The sequence below is a fragment of the Schistocerca americana genome, chromosome 5 (genome assembly GCF_021461395.2).
Source record: "Schistocerca americana isolate TAMUIC-IGC-003095 chromosome 5, iqSchAmer2.1, whole genome shotgun sequence".
Taxonomy (NCBI): domain Eukaryota; kingdom Metazoa; phylum Arthropoda; class Insecta; order Orthoptera; family Acrididae; genus Schistocerca; species Schistocerca americana.
Genome location: NC_060123.1, coordinates 67,759,367 through 67,774,829, shown reverse-complemented (window position 1 = coordinate 67,774,829; position 15,463 = coordinate 67,759,367). Strand labels below are relative to the sequence as shown.

At 41.2% G+C, this 15,463-nt stretch overlaps 1 protein-coding gene across 4 annotated transcripts in view; it reads right to left on the bottom strand.

Annotated features, from left to right (window-relative positions):
- Nucleotides 1–222: 222 nt before the first annotated feature.
- Nucleotides 223–15,463, bottom strand: part of LOC124615804 (transcriptional repressor p66-alpha) — a 93,932-nt gene continuing 78,691 nt past the window's right edge. For all 4 annotated transcript variants that reach the window (XM_047143939.1, XM_047143942.1, XM_047143941.1 and 1 more), the window contains one exon: nt 223–3,273. In XM_047143939.1, the coding sequence (XP_046999895.1) occupies nt 2,615–3,273 (659 nt within the window). In that variant the 3' untranslated portion in view covers nt 223–2,614. The remainder of the gene's footprint in view (nt 3,274–15,463) is intronic.

Genomic DNA, 15,463 nt, shown 5'->3' with positions numbered 1-15,463 from the left:
CCATTATTTGCTTACATACCACAATTTAGTACCACATAAACAAAGAGAGCCATCACAAAGGAAACCTCATTATTTTTTGTTGGTAGAACATTGTTGTTAGGGTGTCAAAAATCTTCATCCACACCGACAAGGAGGAGGATGTAGTCCACACATGCTTCAAGCAGAATACTCAAGTAGGCAAAATGTAACAACTGCCAACAATGAATTCATCAGATATCGTTATTACATTTTCCAACGTAAGATTTTAATCTTTCTATTTTTATACATATGGAAATGTTTACATACAAATTACATAGCAACATGAAATGCAAGGAAATAGTTAGCAAAATTAATGAACTGGAGGGATTATTTTTACAGAGAGAACATAGTTGCCGACTGCTGTTCAGTCAACTTGCCATAAATTTACTGTCACATTCTTTCAACAGTTTTAAATTAAATTCATGAGAAACAAATCTACAAGATTCATAAACCACAAATACATTTACACTGTCAATGTAAATGTGCATTCAAATTATTTATGTACACTAACATCAACTTGTCGAAGAATGCATTGTACGCAGTAATTCTCTATACATCCAGTGTTTCAAGGTCTTGTAAAAAATTACTACTATCTACAATGCACAAGTTTCTGATTTACGTATATTTTGGGAAAGCTTTGAGGTAACATTTTAGAATGAGTCAAAACAAAAAGGGTGCCAACAGCTATAAATAAACAATAAAATCAAAAATATTTAATAAGTTGATTAGTACTGTTTCAGTAAGACATAAGCTTTCCAAAACAAAGTCACAAGTTTTTTTCATACAAATATGAAAAAAGCACAATTCTGAAATGACAAGAAAAGTTGGTTGAACAAAATCATGGTAATTCAGATCGGCATCTCTCGTTAGCTACAATCAAATAACTGAAATACTGCACAAACTAATAACACAAAGAAACGAGAATGCTCAACGACTAGATAACTGACAGGCAAGAACCCCCTTACACTCCACAATGTGTACGGCAGGCACCCAAATTATAGATACATCACCCTGATTTCTGTTTTGCCAATTTAACTGGCAATTCTCGCAACACGAGTAGCAAATCAAATTTTTTATTTCTTAATTATGAGCTTTGTCGATCAAAGGTATATAACCATCACACAACAGCAAGAATAAACCTGTCATTCGTAAAATATATTTTATGTATTACAGTAAAATCCCTGCAAACTCATGGCAAAAACGACTATATTTATATCCTAGCAGTAGGACACTAAAATGTGCTTGGATGTTCAGTACTGCACATTTTAAGGTACACTACTGTTAGCACCATTTATACCAAACAATGAGGTGATTTCGGTTACCTGAAATTCCCAGAAATTTGATACCTGTTATATGATGACAATGGAGATTACAACTTCTTTATCAGAAAAATTGACAAAGTGACTGAGATTACAGATGCACAAGGGACATGACAGATACGGACACTGTGAAATTCTCCTACGATGTAATACATTATCTACAGCTTAGATTTACACTTCCATCACAAACTAGAAATTCACTACAGAGGTAATAACAGAAACAATAAAAGCTGTTTACAGAGCATACACACACGTACACACACACAGGTATTCAATAAATTATACAAAAGAAATAAATATACAATTTGTAGTGGCTACAAGACCTTTTAAACACTAATGTTTGAAAAGATAATACAATATACTCCTTTCAGTTAATTCACAGAACAAAAAAGGAAAAACCTTAATAAATACAAATGAGCATAAACTCTTAAATGAATTCCCTTTTTCTTCTAGCCCCACCCACCCACTCTCACTCTGTCTCTCTCAAAAACAAACAAACACACACACACACACACACACACACACACACACACTTCAGACAGAGAAAGAGAATCAAATCAAACCAGCCATCCTAAAAACACATCCTCTAAAAACGAATGACAACGCCAGAAAGTTTGCCATGTGCATGTTCATACAAAAACTAGTCATAACTGTTCAAACAAAATAAATAAGCTGTGTAAATACTGGCAAAGAACACAATGACTGGAATCCCAATACTCCATCTGTGCACCAAGAGCCATTTCCATTATACAGTAATTCTACAGTGTCAGAACAAGAGAATACACTGCAGATGGCCACAACCATTTTAGTGAAAAATGCTCCATTATTTAAAAACATGCATTACGGATAATAAAATCTATATGTCACACCTGACAAATTACTGAGAAATATTTTTTTCTTAAAGTACCCCTAAACATTCTTACTAAGATCTTTGTATTTAACAGCCTCAATTCACTTGCTTAAAAGCTTCCTTCAAATTTTGTACATTCTTAGAAAACCCGCTACACATATACCCGAAACAGAAAATGGCATTAAGCTTCTTAAGCAGAAATGCCATTTCATTCAGACACCAGCTGAAAATCTCACTTTCAGGTACAGCATTCCTCAATGAACTACATCACGTTACTCGTTTCAGATACAATCCACTATTCAGAAATGTCACCTAGACAGACTGTATAAATTACATCCACCAGAATATTGCTGGCAATCACCGGAGACCCTGCGGAAACACGAGCCGGGGTCTACCGGCCAGCGAGATCCCAGGGAGCGGGCGGCCATCACGTCTTCCAATTGTTAATGTGCGAGCGAGAGGGCGAAGGTGAAGGTGGAGGAATCATATCGAGAAGATACTGACGTTGGAGGTCAACTGCCTGACGCTGCAGTTCTACTAAATTGGCGGCAGCAGTCGCAACCGGTCCTTTGCTGCCAGCAACAGCGAGCTGGTACGGATAGAGCATCGGGTTGAAAGCGGAAAGCACGTGTGCAGGTAATGGCTGATGTGGAGGGAGGCCACGGAGCAGCTGCTGATGTAAGGCTGCAGCAACGTGATGAGCTGACGTAGCTCCAAACTTGCCGGCAGCCGCAGCCGCAGTTTCAGCCGCTAGCTTGGCCAACGGGTGTTCCCGCGCCGGAGGTGTCGGCGGTGGGGGAGGAGGGGGAGTCGGAGCGTGCTGACGAGTAGGCGTTGCAGGTTTCGGTGCTGCGGGAGGTGGAGGAGGAGGTGCTGCTGCCACGGCTGCCACTGCCGCCACAGCTGCCGCGGCAGCCACAGGCTCGGGAGACGCCCCGCCTGCCTGAGCCAGACGTTGCTCTATTTCCTGTTCTTGCTGCAGTGCTTTCACAAATGCCGTCTTCAAGCGGTTTGTATGTTCCGCTTTAAGAGCCTTTTTCACATTCGTTGTTACGCACTGCTCACATATGACTTTTGGTTCTTTGCCTGAAAAAAAAAAAAAGAGATACAGATCAGATGATGAAACTACTTTTCTCTTTGAGCCTACAACAGCTGAAACAAGAGTAAAAGGAAAAAAGAAAACAACATCAAAGGCTAGCACTTACAAACTGGTTCTTAGTAACTGGAGACTCTTACTTTAATAACTGTTCCATATTTCAGTAATTGCTGTATCTCGTATAGGCTCTAATGTCTACAGCAACACACACTGATGAGCCAAAATAGGAAGACCAATGCCAACTGCAGGAACTAATGTTACCAAGTGGCACTGCATGAATGGAACATGGTAGGGAAATTATGTAAGCAGAGCAGAGATGAATGGGAAAGCATTCTAACAAAGGTACATCTGCAAAAGGAGAAATCCACTGACACAAGCGACTCTGATAAATGACAGACTGTTATGGTGCAACACCTGGGGACGATCATCTTGAAAACTGCAAAGCTGGCTGGCTGTCCACGTACTACTGTTGTGAGAACTTATGGAAAGTGGTTGAAGGACAGTGAATCTGTGGGTAAACAATAAGATGTCAAACGTCCACATCTCATCACAGAACATGGAAATCAGAGGCTGGCCCCAACTATCAAGGAGAATAGGTAGCGATCTGTGGCAGATAAGATGACAGAGAACAAAGCTGGTGCAGGCACAAGTATTTTGGTGCACATCATTCAGTCCACATTGCTGGAGGAGGGGCTCAGCTAGGAATGACACATACATGTTCCAATGTTGACCTGACAATGCTGTCAATTGCAACTGCATTGCACACGAATTCATCAAGATTGGACTCTGGATCAACAGAAACATGTCACTTGGTTGGACAGATCACATTTACTGTTACACAATGCTGATAGTCATGCCCAAATACATCGGGATGAGGATAAAAAGCTGCCTGTGACATGCACTGTGTCTTGGAAACTGAGTGGTCTGGGGGAGGTGGGGCATCATTATCCTATGGCTGATGTTCACCTGGGCTCCCAAAGGACCAGTGGTGGTAATCGAAGGCATAGTCAGCAGTGGACTATGTGAACATTACTGCGGACCACTCATATCCACTCATGCTCAACATCTTCCCCAATAGCGATAACATTTTTCTGTAAGATAACTGTCATTGTCAGAATAGTGCTATAAAGTTTTGAAGAGCATGACAGTGAACTCGTGCTGATTTTTCGGTCACAAAATTCACCTCAACTGAACCAACAGAACTCAACTGGGATTCTGTGCCCACAAACCACTGGACCTTGATTTATGGAAACTGCTTCACCTGTGTGTGGATGTCTGGTACCACACACCTCTGAAAACTTATCAAGGTCTTGTAGAATCTATGGCATGCAGAATTACTGCTGTAGTGCCACAGGTCTACTCTCTAATGTTTTGGCTCATCAATTTATGTGAAGCACTTAAGGATTCTATTAAAGTATTTATAAGGCAGATAATGTAAATAAAGTATAATTATTGTAACATAAAATATACATACAACTTGTCACATAGGCTACTTGACAAAATTTTCACTGTAACTTGTTGAAGGGAAGATACAGTGAGAGAGGGAAACTATTTTTGTTTGTCTGTAACATCGAATGCTTCTAAAAAAACAACGATATATGTTTGATGTAATTGCTACTACTTTGAATGTGACAAGACCAAAGCGATTTCTTTTTGTTCTGCAGTCCATGCTGTGTGTTCCACTGTCTTGTGCCCCATCAGTGCTAAGGATGAAAGGGAGGCACTTTTGAATGTGGTGAGGGCAGTAACTGTAAAAAATGAAGGTACTGTCGATGTATGGCATGTCTGATGGTTCTGCTAAAAACGTCTGTTCGTATCACAAAGTGAACATTCCAGTATTACCCAGGCCACGCAAGTGATTAAGTTTGAAAAACAGCAGCTTATTCCAAAACTAAGAAAGAACATTCACAGATTATATTTTTCAATCATAAATATAAACTTGTTTTACTAAACAGTAACAGGAGACTCCATACATATAAAAACAACAATATTTTAATACTGTTATATTCCAATCTGGATTTTCCATAGTTGAACAACAATATTATTGACATTATACTGATCTTTCCACTGTAGTGAAGTTTAAAATCAAAATTAAAACTTATAACCACCGAACAAATTGCAATAAAGTAATGATACTGAGTACAATTACGTCATTGCCAAACGGGTAAGGCACTTTTTCCATCACCTAGATCTCCTGGACAGCTTGCTCACCGAGATACATGGGACAAGAGGCAATGGTTGCCATTGTAATTGCTTAGACGGAAGCAGCACTCTATCAAAGGTGAGGAACAAAGTGTGTGTGTGGGCACTAAGATCACCTGATGGACACCAATGACACCCTGATCAGAGTGGTATGTTTGAATTTCTGCCTCAGTCAGGCCATTGAGCAGCCTAGTGTAAATAACCCCACGGGAAGAATTCAGAGTTCTATGGGCCTTGACATGAACAGGATAGTCATGGAGAAGCAAAACAGGAAGCAGTTGTTGTGCTTGAGAATCAGTGGCAAAGTGCCACCACATAAATGAGAGCAGGATTTCACAGGGCGAGCAATTGATCTCACCACCTCTCTGAATAAGAAATGGATTTACTGTTGCACAGGACTGACCGCCTTCAGTACGTGAAACCATGAGGAACCGTGGTGTAGCTGGGAGTGTCATTGAATCTGGAGCTTCATTCTGTTTAATTTTGGTAGGTGTGGACTGGGAAGATGATGACTGATTCATTGTGAGAAAATCCCCCATGACTGCCAGCATCTCCAATGGCGCACTCCTTCCAACTACCCCCCCCCCTGCACTCCTTCCAACTGCCCCCCCCCCTCCCCCCTCCCCAGAAGGGACTCATCCACCTTAGGTGATTGTTCACTCTTCAGGTCATACCTCCCAAACATCTGACAGAGGGACCAATCGGCAATTTGGGAAGAAAGCAGCTCAGGCAAGCACCCCTACCTGGGCCTGGACTGTACCAAGGGGTATATGCAGATCCTATCTGTCAACCCGGGGTTGGGAATTATGTGCTACCCAATCAACACGTCAGATGCATGGGCTGGCCTTCAGGAGAGCACAGGGAGGAAGAAGAAAAAGAGGAGCCTCAAACACTAAATCAGAGGAAGGATAGGAGAAAGTGAATGAAGAAAGGAAAAAAGGAATGAAAAACAGTGGTGAGACTGTTCTTATGTCAGCTACTGAAAATGTGGAACACATCCTCAAAAAAACAGACATGTTCTCCGAGGGAGAGGAAAAGGAATAGCAAGAGGATAAACCTACAGCACGGAAGAGAAAAGATGCTGCAAAAGCCGGGGGCCCGTGGTATCCAAGCACAAACCTGCCAAAGTGCGGAAAGTCCCCGCGGGGAGGGGGGCCTTATAGAGATGGTGGACACATTGTTTCGTACAAGATTCTATGCATTACCAGCTGTTACAATGTTGACACAACAGTATTGTAAAAGTCGATGTTATTGAAGCTCGTATACTGAAATCTTGATTTTGAGAGCTAAGGCAATTCACCACAGAACAAAAGGGGTGGAAACATTTTGAACTAGTTCTCCATGACTAGAAGAGAAACTGTATTCTCAGGAAAATGGATGGCCCAACACAATTGCCACTATTGCTGTTTTCAAACAACAGAAGTATTATTGCTGCTAATTCAACATCACTTTTCTAGGGTCCTGAAGCAAAATCAAGATCTTTCACTGACACATGAAGCTCTAACAGTCCATCACCAGCCAGCAAGTAGGACATAAGTAATTATTTGCTAACAAATAACGAAAAAGTTGATGGCCACATGAAACTGCATTTTCAAACCTTTTTTGTGCCCAACACAATTTACAAATTTCCCCTCAATTTGCAAAGTGGCCAATATCATAAGTTCAACAAAAGTTGGATGGAGAAATATTTTTGGTTAGTATGATCATCCAAAGAGGACACTGCCTTCTGAAAGTCCTGCACATTTTTTACTAAGACAAAATCTGGTAAAGGTAGTTATCTAAATGGTGGAGCCCTGGTAAGCTCCAAATTTTCAAAGTGGAACCTTCTGAATATTTCAACATCCATGCAAGTAACACTTACCTTAAGGCTGGCATAATCACGATGAACAAAACGAAAGATATAAAACGCATGCAACATCCACTAGGAACTCTGGAAGTGGTACATAATTTCTTTGGGTCACCAAAGTATAGGACAATATTAAATATGCCCTTGAACCATTAACCGAAGTTTGAGTCAGGGGTCTGATACATACCACACTAACTAGTTGGACTGAGTGTCTTTGCAGTGCACAAGATTTCAAGAAAATATATAGTTTTGTTGTTTCGGCTCTGGGAAAGATTCATGAATTTGACAACAAGATCACATCCCACAATGCTTCTATCAGCAGCCACCACCAAGGGAGATTTTGTCAACCACTCAGTTATACTGTATCTGGTTACACTGGATGAGTCAATCTGTCGTCAACTTCAGCACCAAGATGCAGATTTTGCAGAGTTAATCAACACTGTTAGGGTTCTCAAAAATGAACTGCTGACACTGAGAAAAATGTTGATGATACTTTCAACCAGCTTTTCGTAGAAGCCAAAGAATTAGCTTTGGCTACTTGGGGTTGAAATCGAGCAACGAAGCATTTCTACCAAGAAAGCACATCATGCAAATAAGGATACCGGTGATGATATTGGTTCCTGACACATTGTGAACTTTGTATCTCATAGCTTTGCATCTCAAATGCAACTTCAATTTCTATCTTGGTGGATTTGACTTTCTTTTCTACTGCGACAAATACACAACCTCCATTTCCAATTACTCAACCCTTTGTTACGCACATTACTTTTCCCAAAAAATCTCACTGCTATCAATTTCAGGTTTCAACCAGCTTTCTGTACCTAGTATTATGTGAGCTTCACTGCTTTTCAGGAGCACTGCAAGCTCTGGCACTTTGTTCCAAATGCTTTGGCAGTTTACTACATCTGTGTGTGTGTGTGTGTGTGTGTGTGTGTGTGCGTGTAGGGGGGGGGGGGGGGGGGGTATTTGGACTGGATGGAGAGTCACTTAATTCAAAACCAACCCTTGTGTGCATCCCACACACAGTCAGCTACCCGGGTAGCAGCCTCTGATGTGTAGTGTACTCCTGACTCATTTAGTGGTACGAGGTGCATTCAAATTCTAAGGCCTCCGATTTTTTTCCTAATTAACTACTCACCCGAAATCGATGAAACTGGCGTTACTTCTTGACGTAATCGCCCTGCAGACGTGCACATTTTTCACAACGTTGATGCCATGATTCCATGGCAGCGGCGAAGGCTTCTTTAGGAGTCTGTTTTGACCACTGGAAAATCGCTGAGGCAATAGCAGCACGGCTGGTGAATGTGCGGCCACAGAGAGTGTCTTTCATTGTTGGAAAAAGCCAAAAGTCACTAGGAGCCAGGTCAGGTGAGTAGGGAGCATGAGGAATCACTTCAAAGTTGTTATCACAAAGAAACTGTTGCGTAATGTTAGCTCGATGTGCGGGTGCGTTGTCTTGGTGAAACAGCATACGCGCAGCCCTTCCCGGACATTTTTGTTGCAATGCAGGAAGGAATTTGTTCTTCAAAACATTTTCGTAGGATGCATCTGTTACTGTAGTGCCCTTTGGAACGCAATGGGTAAGGATTACGCCCTCGCTGTCCCAGAACATGGACACCATCATTTTTTCAGCACTGGCGGTTACCCGAAATTTTTTTGGTGGCGGTGAATCTGTGCGCTTCCATTGAGCTGACTGGCGCTTTGTTTCTGGATTGAAAAATGGCATCCACGTCTCATCCATTGTCACAACCGATGAAAAGAAAGTCCCATTCATGCTGTCGTTGCGTGTCAACATTGCTTGGCAACATGCCACACATGCAGCCATGTGGTCATCTGTCAGCACTCGTGGCACCCACCTGGATGACACTTTTGGCATTTTCAGGTCGTCATGCAGGATTGTGTGCACAGAACCCACAGAAATGCCAACTCTGAAGGCGATCTGTTCAACAGTCATTCGGCGATCCCCCAAAACAATTCTCTCCACTTTCTCGATCATGTCGTCAGACTGGCTTGTGCGGGCCCGAGGTTGTTTCGGTTTGTTGTCACACGATGTTCTGCCTTCATTAAACTGTCGCACCCACGAACGCACTTTCGACAGATCCGTAACTCCATCACCACATGTCTCCTTCAACTGTCGATGAATTTCAATCGGTTTCACGCCACGCAAATTCAGAAAACGAATGATTGCACGCTGTTCAAGTAAAGAAAACGCCGCCATTTTAAGTATTTAAAACAGTTCTCATTCTGCCGGTAACATTCCATCTGCCGTACGGTGCTGCCATCTCTGGGACGTATTGACAATGAACGCGGCCTCATTTTAAAACAATGCGCATGTTACTATCTCTTTCCAGTCCGGAGAAAAAAAATCGGAGGCCTTAGAACTTGAATGCACCTCGTACTCCACAGCTCCCAACCCCATGGCTGAAGTCAAGGAAGCAGGACAGCAAAATATAGGATATGTAAAAGGGAAAAGGGTAAAAAAAAACACGGGTCACACAAGAAATGATTTCCAAGATGGAGGAGAGAAGAAAATTTGAAAACAAGAACACTGAAGATGCGAGAAAGATGTACCGAAGGTTAAATAATGAACTGCGAAGAGAAACTGGGCAGGCTGGTAAAAAATGGTTAAAAGAGGAATGTGATGCAATTGAACAACTGGACGGGAAGGGAAGATACGACTTACTATACAACAGAGTAACGCCTATGACATGGGATCAAAACAGAGAAAGAAGTGCTACTACTGAAATTTTTAGTAAAGACAAAGAGGTAGTGTACAAAGATCGTGACAATGACCTCCAGAGATGGGAAGAATATCTAAAAGAGCTATATGACAAAGATTGCAAACCAGATACTCTGGAACTTGAATCACTCAACAGCGAACGTGATGACGAGGAAGGACCAACCATCATAATGTAAGAAGTGAAGTCTGCCGTAGCTGCAATGAAAAATGGCAAAGCACTAGTTACAGATACGATACTGGGGGAAATATTAAAATGCTTGAACCAAGATGGAATAAGAGAAATGTTGAGGTTATGTAATAAAATATATGACAGTGGTGAATGGCCCGAGGACTTTGTGCCAACAGTGATGATTCCATTGTCGAAAAAATAAGGAACCAAGACATGCAGTGAGCACAGGACAATCAGCCTCATTTCACATGCAGCCAAAGTGATGTTAAGAATAATTAATAAGAGACTTGAAAAAGTAATGGAGGAGAACCTTGGCGTGGAGCAGCAGGGCTTTAGATGGAATACAGGCACCAAAGATGCAATACGGCTCCTACGAATCTTGGGAGAAAGTTTTTAATTGAAAAAAAAAAGAAGAGACCTCTATATGTGCTTCATCAATCTAGAAAAGGCATTTGACAATGGCTTGGGACAAGCTGGCGACTATAATGAGGGAAAGGACAGAGGACTGGAAAATCGGAAGACTTGTAAACTCATTATATCTGAATCAAAAATCCTCAGTTAAAGTGAGTGGAGGAAGAACAAACTGGATTGGACTAGGAAAAGGAGTAAGACAAGGATGCTGTCTATCCCCTACCTTTTTCAACCTCTACTTGGAAAATTTGATTGACCAATGCTCATTAGACGACATAGGAGTAGAAATTGGAGGAAGAAGAGTAGGTTGTTTGAGGTTTGCTGATGACATAGCCATTCTAGCCACAGGGGAAAAAGAATTACAGGATTTTGTGGACACCATTGAAGCTAATGGAAAAATTATGGAATGAAAATTAACACAAAGAAAACGAAAGTATTAGCACTAGGAGAAAATAAAGAAATAAAAATTATGCCGAATGGAGAAATATTAGAACAGGTGCAAAATTTTAAGCAGGATAGACACTGACTGGAAGTGCTGCAAAGAAATTAAAACAAGGATAGCAATTGCAAATGAGGCATTTTATAAGAAAAGGAGAATTTTCTGCAGCATTCTGGACAGACAACTGAGGAAAAGACTCATAAAATGATTTGTATAGAGTGTTCTTCTGTATGGCGCTGAAACATGGACTTTGAGTAAGAAAGACAGAGAAAGGCAGGAGGCTTTTGAAATGTTGACATGGTGGAGGATGGAAAGAAGAAGTTGGATGGACAGAGTAAAAAATGAGGAGGTACTGAGACGAGTGGGAGAGAAAATACAGTTACTAGATGTAATAAAAAGAAGGAAAAGAAATTGGATTGGGTATTTATTAAGAAAGACTGATGGGCCGATAAAAACAGTTTTAGAAGGTTATGTAAAAGGGAAAAGGAAGCTAAGAAGGAAGAGATGTCAGATGCTGGAAGACGTGATGGATGGTACAACATACAGCAGCCTTAAGAAGGAAGCAATGGATTGCAGAAAATGGAGAGGCAAAGGACCCGCTAATATAGCAGAAAGCTGATGATGATGAAGACTAGTCGAGCCAATGAGAGAATGTCTGCGACAGCAGGGGTTATGTTGCCAATGCTACTAGGCGGCTATTTGTTGCTACACCATGTTGGTCACACATCGATTGAATATGTGCAACCTCGAGTTGTGGTCATGGCAACATGGCAGTGTCACCATGGCAACATTTACAAATTCCAGAGCTGTGTTTCACACTAGGATGTCCTCTCCACACAATGTGCTCCACACACATGACGTTTCAGGGACTTTGGCAGCAGCCTGACAATAGTTATTCAAGAAATAAAAACTAATGACCACACTCTGCTTTTATGGCGATTCTGAAACCAATGCTGGTGATAAACAAAATGTTACACACCTCACTACATGAACGCTTGTTGGACTCTACATCCAAATGTATAAAAATACAGAGACAATGCAAGAGTTATCATATGGCATTTCCTGCCAGATTTGAGTAAATGAAAAAACTGAAAGGAGACGAGGCAAAGGGAACAAAGTCAGTCAGGTGTTAACCACAAGTAAGCTGTTATGTGCTAAAAGCCAGAAATCTAGCCAGCTATTCCATTCTTCAGATACTGAGCCCTTCTTGGTTACCAGTCCAAAATATACATTATTCATGAATGAAAAATATTTGGGTCAATCCCCTCCACCTCTCAAGTGACAACACAAATTGACAGCATCAAAAAGTGCACACAGAACTCTAGGCAGAAAATAACAAGGCACAAAAAAAATTTTAAACACAGCACATTCTAACAGGACAGTTGATGAATACTGTCAGAGAAAATTGTCTAGCTGCTTCTACTTGCTGGTCTGAATTGGATGTGCTTGAGAAACCCACTAATAGCAGTCATATCTAAGGTGCCTACTTTGACATCACACATCTATTGCATCCAGTACCCATCTAAATGTGTTGTTCATTAATGAGCAATGTCACTCATTCAATACCCCATGGCGCTCCACTTTAAATGAAACATTTTCCAAAGCAGGGGGCAGGAGAATTACTATTACTACTGTTACCACCACCACCAAAAATTAGACACCATACCATCTTTCACCAGTCTATATTTTCCTCCATACTAAACTATCCAATGTCTTATGGGAACCATAATTCATCATACACTTACTCATCACTAGTCATGTCACTCTTTTCAGATGTAAATGCCAAAGTTCTAAGTGAAGAACCAACAACCAGGATAGCACTGTCCCAATGACTACAACATACAGTTTGCAGTGTGCAGTTTGGGGACCATGCAGAACATTAGGTGTTGATTTTTTATTTAGTGTATGTGTAGTGAGGCTATTAAATCACTGTCGTGATTAATAAGGGTGACTTACAGCAAACACAAGTATTACAATCGCACACAACAAGAATTTAAGTTCATGGAGAAGAAATAAACACTCTGAGGTTTTCCAATAACATTGTACGAGAGTTGACTGAAAAGTAATGCCTCCACTTTCATAACTTTTCAACAGTTGGCAGCATTGGTATGTGGCAGGTACTGGCTTGTTCCGTAGCCTCTTCTCTACAGCTCCAGTAGCCGGGAAGCCTCAGCATTGAACGGTTGTGTTGTTACAGTGTGAAGTATGGAACCTGTGCAGACGGTCAGTCAATGTGATTTAAGCAACCTGCAGTCATTGAATTCTTGACAGCAGAAGGTGTCACCCCGAAGGAGATTCATCAGAGAATGAAAGCAGTTTATGGTGATTGTGTTGTGAGTACTGTGCGTCATTGGGCGAATAAGTTTAATAATGAGACGGGAACATCTGACCTAAATGACAAACAAAGAGTTGGTCAGCCTGTGACAGCAACCACAGAGTTTCACAAGCAAAGTAGACTGATTCAGGACGATCGTCGTACCATTCAGAGACAAATTGCAAACACAATTGGCATTTCACAAGAACGTGTGGGTCATATTAGTGCTTTGCTTGGCTAGCAGAATTCCGTGCATGATGGATATCCCAGATGCTAACTCCTGAAATGAAAGTGCGCAGACTTGAAATTTGCCAGGAACTCCTCTCACGTTATGAGAATGAAGGTGATGCCTTATTCCATTCAACTGCGACAGGAGATGAAATGTGGGTACACCATTATGACCCAGAGACGAAATGTCTGTCTACGGAATATCAACACAAAGATTTGCCCCAGAAAAAGAAATTCAAGGTGCATCCCTCAGCTAGAATAATCACGACCATAGTGTTCTGGAATGCACATGGTGTTATCCATGTTGATTTCCTTGACTGTGGAGCAACAATAAATTCAGAGTGTTACATCACAACGCTGCGAACTCTGAAACGACGGCTAACAAGGGTCCGAAAGGAAAAGGGAAATGTTTTCCTGCAGCATGACAATGCTAAACCATGCACTTCACATGTCACCACAGCAGAACTTCAGAGACTGAATCTCACCACCGTACGGCATCCTCCATACAGTCCAGATTTAGCACCGCCTGACTTCCATCTGTTCCCGATAATGAAAGATGATCTGGGGGACATCATTATGCTTCTGATGAAGACGTTGAGAGAACTGTGAGACTGTGGTTGCGGAAAGTGTCGACTTCTTCCATGATGGCTTCGGGAAACTACTTCATCATTGGCAGGAATGTATCCAATTGGCTGGTGATTATGGGGAAAAAGTGAATATTGGTAATTAAAGATCACATTCTAAGGATTATTTCTGCATTTGATTTATTAAAATATTCCCATCCAAAACCAATTAATGAAGGGAGAGGCATTACTTTTCATTCAACCCTCGTAATTCTGTTAGAGATAGCAAAGGACTTGGTAGAGCAGTTTAATGGAATGGACAGTGTCTTGAAAGGAGGATATAAGACGAACACCAACAAAAGCAAAACAAGGATAATTGAATGTAATCAAATTCAATCACGTGGTGTTGAAGGAATCAGATTAGGAAACGATACAGGAGTAGGTGAGCTTTGTTACTTGGGCAACAAATAACCTGATGATGTTTGAAGTAGAGAGGAGATCAAATTTAGGCTGGCAATAGCAAGAAAAGTGTTCCTGAAGAAGAGAAATTTTTTAACATCGATTATAGATTTAAGTGTTAGGAAGTCTTCTCTGAAAGTATTTGTATGAAGTGTAGCCATGTATGGAAGTCAAATATGGATGATAAAGAGTTTAGACAAGAAGAGAATACAAACCAGCCTTCGGACTGAGGAGGAGGAGGAGGAGGAGAAGGAGGAGGAGGACGACGACGACAAGAGTGAATCTGAGTGAGTCCGCCCAAACTGAGCATATCCCAGTATTGCCAGGTAGCAGGGTGGAGAACAGAAGGGGCATATGATGTGGGATAGAAAAGTAAGAGCACACCTGTGACACTGCACAATATTCTCCGCCTCCCACTGTACAGAATGTGTCATGCAGCCATCCTCCACCACTAACAACCGAGAGAAATCTAAAGCATTTTCAAAGTTATTTACAGAATGATGTGGAAGTTACTTCCCCAAAACTAGAACATGGCTGGAATTATTTTATTATGCCTGGAAGGAAGCAAACAATGAATAAAAAGGTACAGACTTATCAACTGCTTCTCCTAATGTGCAAATGCTCACAAAAATTATCACAAATTTCATAAAAATTCACTATTTTTGTCAGAGAGGCTTTGTAAATGGATTGTAAAGTCACAGCTTGGTGCAGGAAGTAAAAATAATGAATGTGGTTCTGTAAATGAGCACAGTAACAAGAGCCCATGTGGGTATGCAAATACCTCGTCCAAACCAAAGTTCCATGGCTAT